The sequence below is a fragment of the Micropterus dolomieu genome, linkage group LG13 (assembly GCF_021292245.1).
Source record: "Micropterus dolomieu isolate WLL.071019.BEF.003 ecotype Adirondacks linkage group LG13, ASM2129224v1, whole genome shotgun sequence".
Classification (NCBI taxonomy): Eukaryota; Metazoa; Chordata; class Actinopteri; order Centrarchiformes; family Centrarchidae; genus Micropterus; species Micropterus dolomieu.
Genome location: NC_060162.1, coordinates 10,806,281 through 10,816,540, shown reverse-complemented (window position 1 = coordinate 10,816,540; position 10,260 = coordinate 10,806,281). Strand labels below are relative to the sequence as shown.

At 41.1% G+C, this 10,260-nt stretch overlaps 1 protein-coding gene across 1 annotated transcript in view; it reads right to left on the bottom strand.

Annotated features, from left to right (window-relative positions):
* Positions 1 to 10,260, bottom strand: part of LOC123981364 (potassium/sodium hyperpolarization-activated cyclic nucleotide-gated channel 1) — a 79,744-nt gene that overhangs the window by 10,554 nt on the left and 58,930 nt on the right. Inside the window, exon 6 of the mRNA XM_046066108.1 lies at positions 9,589 to 9,829. Within this exon, the coding sequence (XP_045922064.1) occupies positions 9,589 to 9,829 (241 nt within the window). The remainder of the gene's footprint in view (positions 1 to 9,588; positions 9,830 to 10,260) is intronic.

Sequence of the window (10,260 nt, the reverse complement as noted above, 5' to 3'; positions counted from 1 at the left end):
AGAACTTCATTGGCTACCAGTGTCTTATAGGATAAATTTTAAAATTTTGGTTTTAGTTTTCAGAGCTTTACATGGCCAGGCTCCACCCTATATTAGTGACCTGATTCAGCGTTATACCCCTGTGCGTGCTCTGAGGTCTGTGGATCAGAACCTGCTGACGGTTCCACGCACTCGCTACCGTACTAGAGGTGACCGATCTTTTCAGGCTGTTGCCCCTAGGTTGTGGAATGACCTTCCACCATCTATGCGCTCTTCTGATTCTGTTGATGCCTTCAAATGCAGACTAAAGACACATTTATTTGTTCAGGCTTTCAATTAGCTACTTGTGGGTTGATATGATCATGTACTGTCTATGCTTTTATTGTGTGTATTTTATGATATTAATGTTTTTGTTGTGAAGCACTTTGTGGCCCTATACCTGTGAAAGGTGCTATAGAAATAAACTTTTACTTACTTACTTACTTACTATACCCTACATGCAAAGGCTAATTCAGCCCACTTTTACTGAGGATTTGAAATATGTCAGAAAGTGTTCTCTTAGTAGGGTGCTTATAATTACTAATACTCATTCATACTAAAATCGTCTGAACAGCAATGAGATGATTGCAAACAGACCACATGCTGGGGGAAAAAGGTCATGCTTTTGATTCAGCCTACAATTTTAATGTCCAAAATAGGGGTTTCACTTCTGATGTCAATAACAACAGACTAAAATCCAGTTTCTATGGTACAGTGATTAGACAAGATGATTTCATACACGTGTTTAAGAAAACTAATCTCAGTATTGCTATCCTGTAAAGGACATGCAAACTAATCTGAATTTCCTCACATGTGTGTCTTATTGAGCTAGCAGTAAATGATACGTGATGGTAACACCTAACATTAACAAGGCCTGAGCTCCTCAGTGTTTTCATGAATCAGTGACATAAAGCAGAAAGTGCACATAATGCACAATCAATCAATCTGCCTTGTATTTATTCAACCTACATCTTTTTCTTCTCTTTAGCTTTCAGTGCCTGTCTTCCCAGTATCAACTTCCCTTGCTTTCTGTTCAGTCCTGTTCACCCGCCAACACCACTCGACCTCCACCCACATTTGCACTTCAGTCCAGTCAAGAGCGCAACTTCCATCTTCATTAAATCGTTAAATGTTAACTTGTCGTGGTGTGATCTTTTCTGGCTATGCTATGAGCTGTCGTGAAAATAGAGCACAGAGTATGCAAGGTGTGAGAGCAACACTCTCAAGCTGTGGGTGTGAATAAGGTGTCCGTGCTGTTATAATGGTACCTCTGTTAACACAAGATACACAGAGAGAAAGACAGCGACAGAAAGAAAATCTTGCGCTTTGTTAATTTTGTTTTCACAAAGGTGAAGAAACAGAGGCAGACACAAAGACAGTTAGTGGTTGATCCACAAGCTAGCATGAGGCGCTGTGCGGCTGCATCCAGAGGTAAATGTTTTACTTATCAGTGATCGACTAGTGGCTCAGGTCTAGTAAGGTGGGTTAAGTTGGCTGTATTTGAGAGCTGGAAACGGCTGACATCCCCCAAATTACTGACTGTCATGGCACTCAATTTGGACTAATGCCTAATACAGCTTTGAAACTTGTTAAAATGAAGCACTTCTAATTACTGCTTTGTCATTTCAGTTCATACTGAAACATTTCCCAACCATAGATTCAACCAGTACAATCAAATGATTAGTTGGAACTTGGTGCCAAGGTAAGCTACTCTGTTGCATCTGTTATTCTCCAAATCACTAGGTATAATTGTAATTGACAATTAGAGCCAATGTGACCTGAAAGCCCTGAAGTGGTAGCTAAAAATGTTCCTCACTATGAAAAACACAAGTATTAAAACATGTTTTAAAGGAATGGTTTGCCATTTTGGAATCTCAGACGTGTTGAGTGGTATCAATCTGTCATCTTGTCATCTAAGTCTCAACAAGAAAGTGAATAAGCACATTTCCCAAAATGCCAGTTCTTTCAATAGTAGAATGTATATTTTGGCTAGACATGCAGGAGGTTTTATGTGACTTTTTCTGCCAAGGCGACCTGATCTACTAGTAGGAGTCACTAATAAAGCAACCAGCATGCGAACTCTTTAGCCGCGTTTTTACCAAAGGAACCATACCCCGGAACTAGGAACCTTTGGAGGAACTCACTGCGTTTCCACCGAAGGGACCAGGGTCTAAATTTAGTTCTAGGGTCTTTATTTTAACCACCAAAAAGTCCCTGCTTGGGGGGGTAGTACTTTCCAAAAGTACCGGTACTTTGGAGGGGATGGGGCTTGCCTTGCAGTGAATTTCTGAATGGATGAGTAGAGGCTACTGGCTTTAAATCGAGCATGTCGGCTGTTTTACTACTACTGCTCCTCTCTTTTCCACCGTTGTTTGCAAACCAATAAATCACAATCAATAGTCAGATAGCGCACACACAAGTCTCACAGATGGAATTACACTAAATACTGGGTCCGAAGTTGTTGTTTGAAGTTTTCATCTGTCAGGAAGTTTTTACACGGAGCCGAAGTTGGTCTCCTCCTCTCCAAAATAAGCGGAACAGCTGATTACAGCAGGTAATATAGCTCCTCCGACGCTCTGGCGGACACAGACGTGAGTCCTGCAGCCAATGTGCAGCTCTTGTCGGCTGGAACTGTTTTAATAACCTTATAAACTGTCTCGATTTTATGTTTCTTTCTCTGTGCTGGAGTTCTTTTATGAACTTGATGGCTTTATCCAGTTTGTTTTTAAATGTATGTCAAACTTTATTGTCTCTCCATTATACTCCCACAAAAAAAGCTGTTTCTAATTGTCAAGCATAGCCTACAGTTATTCATTATATTCCAATCAAATCTGATGTTCATTTATAAATTTTGCTCATGGATTGTTGTTACTAAAAATTATGACTGTGCATCGCTTTGTATGGCCTACGTCAGTGATTCAGATTCTGTTGTCAGGTAGCCACACCACCCTATAACTGAACTGCAGAATAACGGCACAAGCAACAGTGGGAAACATTTCTTCAATTTTTTGCTTTCCTCTGTTGGAATAGCACTTTCAAACTGTGCTAATTCATTCTGTCAGACTACAGTGAACTCCATTTGTGAGTGATTGTTTGAGAGGATGAAAGCATCATGCTGATCAAGTAGCTGACAGACAGAAGGAAAGGCTATGCTGTGCTTACCCACTGTCCACTGTTTTAACACTATATACACATTTTTTTTTACATCAAATTGTTCAGCTTGTTCAGCAGTTTTTTCTTAAAATTTAAATATCAAAATTCAAGTGTCAGGGGCAGTACACAAAACAGAAGAGGCCAAGTATTAAAATGAAGACTGAGAATCTGATTTCATAAAGGTAATGGTGTGGCCTCTGGTGGTGTGATTCTTACTCAACTATTTTTGAACAGCCAAAAATTGTGCATTTAAGCACAATTTAGTTGCTCCTCTGTTGCTGGCAGGTGGAAAACTGAAAAATTTCCAAACTAGGGAACAGACATATTATAGATATTTTAAAACTCTTGTCACCTAAAAGACTTGGTGCGGTTTGACACGTATCTGCTGCCTTGTCACAAAGCATCACCGCTGACCCCAGGAGCATTGTGGATAATTTGCCTTTACTTCATGTGTCACATACTCTCATGGCAACCAGCTCCCCTGCTCCTGCACCCCATGGCTGGGACTAAAGAGAGGGAGTCCCACAGGACTAAGACATTCAAGTCCAATAGGGATTTCATCTGCTGTCTGTCATTGTCCTAGCATTATACTCCAGTAGTCCCTTAGCCTCAGAGTGACTTCACTACAGAGCTGTGTGGTACCAATATGTAATCCCATTCACAGGGGCCCAGGAGTGATTACTGTGATACCTTTTTAGCATGCAAGCTTAGCATTGACCATGGTTGGAGGTGCTTTGTGACCTACTGTCCTCATAGATGTCCTCCTCATTACTATGCTAATAGTTTCCTGTGGCTGCGCTCTGTTTTTGTACTCGCTCTCCCTCCCTCTGTTTCATTCTCAGTCCCCCTCACTGATTTTTCATTCTGGCCACGGTATGGCCTGGTTGTAAGGGGAGTGTGTATCATCGTAGAAAAGGGGGAAGAGTGAGGTGCCTGGCACAGCCAGCTGCTCCCAACTCAGGGCTCATCTACTAATGCCATACAAACGGGTAAAAATACCAGCTGGGCAGAAGGCAACGGCAGGTGGCCGGGCACCAATAAAACTCAGCAAAATGAGCAGTGCACCCTTTATTATTTGGACAGATAGAACAGATATCTTTTAATTAAAAGATTAAATGACTGACTAAATGGGAACATCTACTGTATGTTCTCCATGTTCTCTGTATGTTTTTTTCCATTTTCAGTGAACTTATTGGTCACATGGTCAGCTTCTTGCACTACCAGTTGCACTTATGAACTCCTTTAGATTCTGGTGAATCAATATGAACTGATTTGGACATATCTGCGCAGAATGAGAGCACACCAGACAGTAAAAACACACACATACACACAAATTAGAGGTACTATTTTGTGGTACAGAATAACCTTGAAAATGTTTGAGACAAAGCTTGAAAAAGATCATCCAAAAATCCCTGATAAGTATCCTCTGTCTAGCTTCCTCAATACATTTCCTGAATTTTTAAATTTGGTCTCCAGAGGTTAGTTTACAGGGGAAACTTTAGCTCAGGTAGCCTAGCAATTGTTTGCTAGGCTACGTGTAAACTGTTTTTACTACATGTTGCCATTATACTCCAGTTTAGAGCTGAAGGGATTACTCCATCAATTAGTCAATCGATAGAAAGTCAGTTGTCAACAACTGATAGTTTGACTGCACTTTCAAACATTCTACTATGTGAGGATCTTCAGTGAAAACAATTGGAAACAAGTTCTCAAGTCATCAACAAGTACATTTTTTAAGGTGAAATGTGTGTGTGTAAATGTATCTGGCCACCATTTACACACTCACACAGTCACACTCTTTTAGCTCCGTGTTTGGTCTCTACCTTCTCACCTGAGGGAAATATACATAGTTCTGTGCGCGCCACTTTAAATTCTAGTTGCTATGCATGCATGACCGGGAAGCTACGCTTTAGGCAGTTGCCTCTGCCTTACACAGCCTGCATGGAACGCTCACATGTAGTTTCCAAATTTAAACCTTTCCCACTCTCCGACACCTGGCAGACCAGGTCGAGGCCTGGGAATGCATGCTCACACGTGGCTACAAAGTCGACACAGCCCTGTTAGAAACTTAGGCTAAATATCCACTCCTTGCCAACACAAGCACAGCCACACCTACTCCTAAAAACACCGCAGTAGCGACAGATGTCAAATTTAAATGTTTTCACAGAGGCGAGACTCATTCCAAGGTTCACACGGCTGTCGGTGGGGCATTTTCCTGGTGTGTGCTCGCAAACCCCGGTAGACAACAACACAGACTGCCACACTGCATACAAGCCTAGCGCTGACATGTTATGACACCAAATCCGTGCCATCCCTGACCTGTACTGGTCCTGTGGGAGTGGCCGGCTGTACCAAACTCTGCCGGAAGGATGGAGAGGTACATGCGCGAAAGTAGTATTGGCATTGGATGTCCTGATCATGCCATACGAAGCCTGACAGGCAGAAATGCTCCAGCCAAGACTTTTTCTCCATTGATCCTAATGTGTTGATAGAGGCCATCGGGGTGCCCTGAGGGGTCCCAAATGAGTTTAAAGAAAGAAATTAAATTAAGAAATTAAAAACAAAAAGACGGAGAATGGTGGATACTTTTATTACAATCAACCGTCAAAGCTTGTAACTGTTAAATATTGAAATAATAACATGTGATTGTCCGAAAGACTAATTGAATTCAATTTAAGGAATTAATTTACAAATATAGACCAAACTCTTTATTATCAATTTCTTTCCGGTGACAGGACCATTAGATTGGTGAATAATGCACACGCTTGGAAAAGCTTTTATCTGATGGAAACAGGCAACAGTTTTTCAAAACAAAGGTCTCAGACACAAAAGTAGTCCTGCAAAGAAACATTCACACTTAGCTTTCGTAGATGTCCTTGTTTTATCCCACAAGTTAATCTAGGAGACTAGGAAATTATAGATTATTATAGACGCTATAGGTCAGTTACGAATATATATGTTTTGTATTATACATGATATTTGATAGCCAAGGTTCTCATCCAGGATGAGTACAAATATAAATATGTTTGATCCCCTGCTTATTCATAACTTAATAATGTCTATGTTCTGCAAAATTGGCTATGGCTAATTTTCTATTGTCAATTTTCTGTATTTGGATGTCCATATACAGTGCCTTGCGAAAGTATTCGGCCCCCTTGAACTTTTCGACCTTTTGCCACATTTCAGACTTCAAACATAAAGATATAAAACTGTAATTTTTTGTGAAGAATCAACAACAAGTGGGACACAATTATGAAGTGGAATGAAATTTATTGGATATTTCAGACTTTTTTAACAAATAAAAAACTGAAAAATTGGGCGTGCAAAATTATTCAGCCCCCTTACGTTAATACTTTGTAGCGCCACCTTTTGCTGCGATTACAGCTGTAAGTCGCTTGGGGTACGTCTCTATCAGTTTTGCACATTGAGAGACTGAAATTTTTGCCCATTCCTCCTTGCAAAACAGCTCGAGCTCAGTGAGGTTGGATGGAGAGCGTTTGTGAACAGCAGTTTTCAGTTCTTTCCACAGATTCTCGATTGGATTCAGGTCTGGACTTTGACTTGGCCATTCTAACACCTGGATATGTTTATTTGTGAACCATTCCAGTGTAGATTTTGCTTTATGTTTTGGATCATTGTCTTGTTGGAAGACAAATCTCCGTCCCAGTCTCAGGTCTTTTGCAGACTCCACCAGGTTTTCTTCCAGAATGGTCCTGTATTTGGCTCCATCCATCTTCCCATCAATTTTAACCATCTTCCCTGTCCCTGCTGAAGAAAAGCAGGCCCAAACCATGATGCTGCCACCACCATGTTTGACAGTGGGGATGGTGTGTTCAGGGTGATGAGCTGTGTTGCTTTTACGCCAAACATAAAGTTTTGCATTGTTGCCAAAAAGTTCGCTTTTGGTTTCATCTGACCAGAGCACCTTCTTCCACATGTTTGGTGTGTCTACCAGGTGGCTTGTGGCAAACTTTAAACAAATTTTTTTATGGATATCTTTGAGAAATGGCTTTCTTCTCGCCACTCTTCCATAAAGGCCAGATTTGTGCAGTATACGACTGATTGTTGTCCTATGGACAGAGTCTCCCACCTCAGCTGTAGATCTCTGCAGTTCATCCAGAGTGATCATGGGCCTCTTGGCTGCATCTCTGATCAGTCTTCTCCTTGTATGAGCTGAAAGTTTAGAGGGACGGCCGGGTCTTCGTAGATTTGCAGTGGATTGATACTCCTTCCATTTCAATATTATCGCTTGCACAGTGCTCCTTGGGATGTTTAAAGCTTGGGAAATCTTTTTGTATCCAAATCCGCCTTTAAACTTCTCCACAACAGTATCTCAGACCTGCCTGGTGTGTTCCTTGTTCTTCATGATGCTCTCTGCGCTTTAAACGGACCTCTGAGACTATCACAGAGCAGGTGCATTTATACGGAGACTTGATTTCACACAGGTGGATTCTATTTATCATCATTAGTCATTTAGGTCAACATTGGATCATTCAGAGATCCTCACTGAACTTCTGGAGAGAGTTTGCAGCACTGAAAGTAAGGGGGCTGAATAATTTTGCACGCCCAATTTTTCAGTTTTTTATTTGTTAAAAAGGTTTGAAATATCCAATATGTCCAAAATGTCCCACTTATTGTTGATTCTTCACAAAAAATTAAAATTTTATATCTTTATGTTTGAAGCCTGAAATGTGGCAAAAGGTCGAAAAGTTCAAGGGGGCCGAATACCTTCGCAAGGCACTGTATATGGCCAGACGGAGGATTGTTATGGCAGAAAATTGTGTCCTCTTACATTTAATCTTTTATGTATGTTCTTTTACTATTATTATTATTATTATTATTATTATTATTATGTATTGTGTTTTATCCTTAACCTTTCCTCTCCTATACTTTTTTGTTAGTCTGTCCACATTTACTAGGGTTTAGGTCAGAGCTGTGAGATTTTTTTTGGTGTTTTCCCTCTCTTGTTGTTCCTCTCCTCTCCTGGAATGTTCATTCAAGGCTGAGAGAGGATCTCTGTTCCCCAAAACATAGAAACCTAGACTGTGTAAATGATGATGCATCCCTTTGCTCGGGGCCAGACGTTAGTGACTGTCTTAGGAGACAGAACCTCTGGTCCAGCTGATTTGTGTTGTAGTACTTCTCTGTTTATTCTCTTTTGTTAAATAAATTCTTCAAAGACAATTGTTTGTTGTAACTCAATTATTTGCTCATCCCATCACCAGGAATATAATTTCCACGACAAGAACTACCATTATTTAACTTCATCTAACTGGAAATAATAGCCAATTAAACACCCTGTGGTTTGGTAAATGCACTCACTGCCTTGAAGATCCATTTGTAAGAGCATTATTGGCCAAAGGTTTTATCCTGACATTTCAGCTTAGTTTCTTAAACAAGATGTACTTGTTCTGTGCCACAGCGATTCTGCAGCCCCAGAGGATTAATTGTTTGATTGCTGCACTGCCACATTTCTTACTATTTGACATGCAGAGTTTAAAATGCCCCCCATCCCATGGCATTCCCATATTTGAAGCGAGTAACTTTGCACACTGGCATGACAGCAGTCCTGTGGTTTGAACAAGCACGAAAAAAGATGACTAACTTCTTTTTTGATTCACTGCCTTCCCCTAGCTTGCCTGTGAGACATGAACTGCGTGCAGCAGACGCACCAAAGAGAAGGTATTCTTAGACTCCTCAGTCTCCTTCCATAGTGGGGATGAACTTGTGAGATAAAATATGCAAGAACCTCTAAAATAGGAAACTTTGCTTTGCTTTCACATTGACAAAATCCACAGGAAGACATTGTCGTGTCTGAGTAAACAACGTGCAATGAAATTACATTTGACTGAAAAATTAATGCTATCTGTAATGTTTTGGAGAGGGAACGGGCTGAGAGGAAGAGAGTACAAAGACAGAGAATGAAAGCACAGCAGAGAACAGAACAATACAGTAGCTCCTGATTTTACACAGAAGGAACAACTAGCTATTCTCTTTTTTATAAGCAGCAGGAATGTATGGAAAGGGGAGAAGAGTTCATGAGTGTGTGCACGTGTGTGTGTGTGTGTGTGAGAGTCGGGGAGGAACCTCTGTGTGTCCTAAGGGATGCCTGATCCATGCCTTGGCCATCTCCGACAACCAGATGAGAGGTTATATAACTGCGGAAGCTGTCCAACACTAGTTAATGAGAATCTACATCTACAATAACTTCAAACAGCATCAAACGCAAGACCTCAGGCTAGACTCATGTCTTAATAAATAATCATATGAATATACTGCAGGAATGCATGCGTGACTATGAGTACGGTGCTCTTTCATGGCAGTACCCACATATATAATTCATGTTTGCATTTTCATGTGAACATTTCAATAAAAAACAAAAACTCATTTTGGATTGTTAATTTATTGTTCTCTTACCTCCAAAGTACGATCCATCGGTCAGCTTCATCTCCTTGTTGAACTTGGTGATAACACTTGCAACACCATGTTGAATGAAGTACATCTTCTTCCCAACGGTGCCTTCTCGGATAATGTAGTCGTTGGGTTGAAAGACCTCAAACTTCAACTTGCTCAGCATCCCCGTCACGAAGTTGGGGTCCGCGTTGGCAAACAGTGGCATGGTGGCCACAAGCTTACGGCAGTTGAAGTTGACAATTTCCTGTTGGACACAAAAAATGTTGGTTGAACAGATGAGATCATTCCATAAATAATTCAATAATCTCCACCTACAACTTGAGAAATTACCATCAGTTAGGTAGTCTGACACAAAACACCACAGTAAATCCTTCCTTTCTGCCGCTTTTATCTGCAGGCACAAATGAATTGCATGCATATTGCTGCTTTATCCCTAATACTTCTAAAGCACTTCCCATCACTCCTGAGAAGAAACTTTTTGGCACACGCGTCAGATCCTGATGAGTTTGCCCCACGGTGCCGGCTGCAGGCCATCTCTCTGGCCTCATCCTGTCCCCTCAGACCCAGCAGGAGATTAGGAGCTTGTTGTCTGTTTACCCGTGCATCTATGTTGCTGTGCAGATGGAAAGCCGGGGCACTTGGCATCTGCGGTGGTGTGTTGCTGACCCCCCGTGA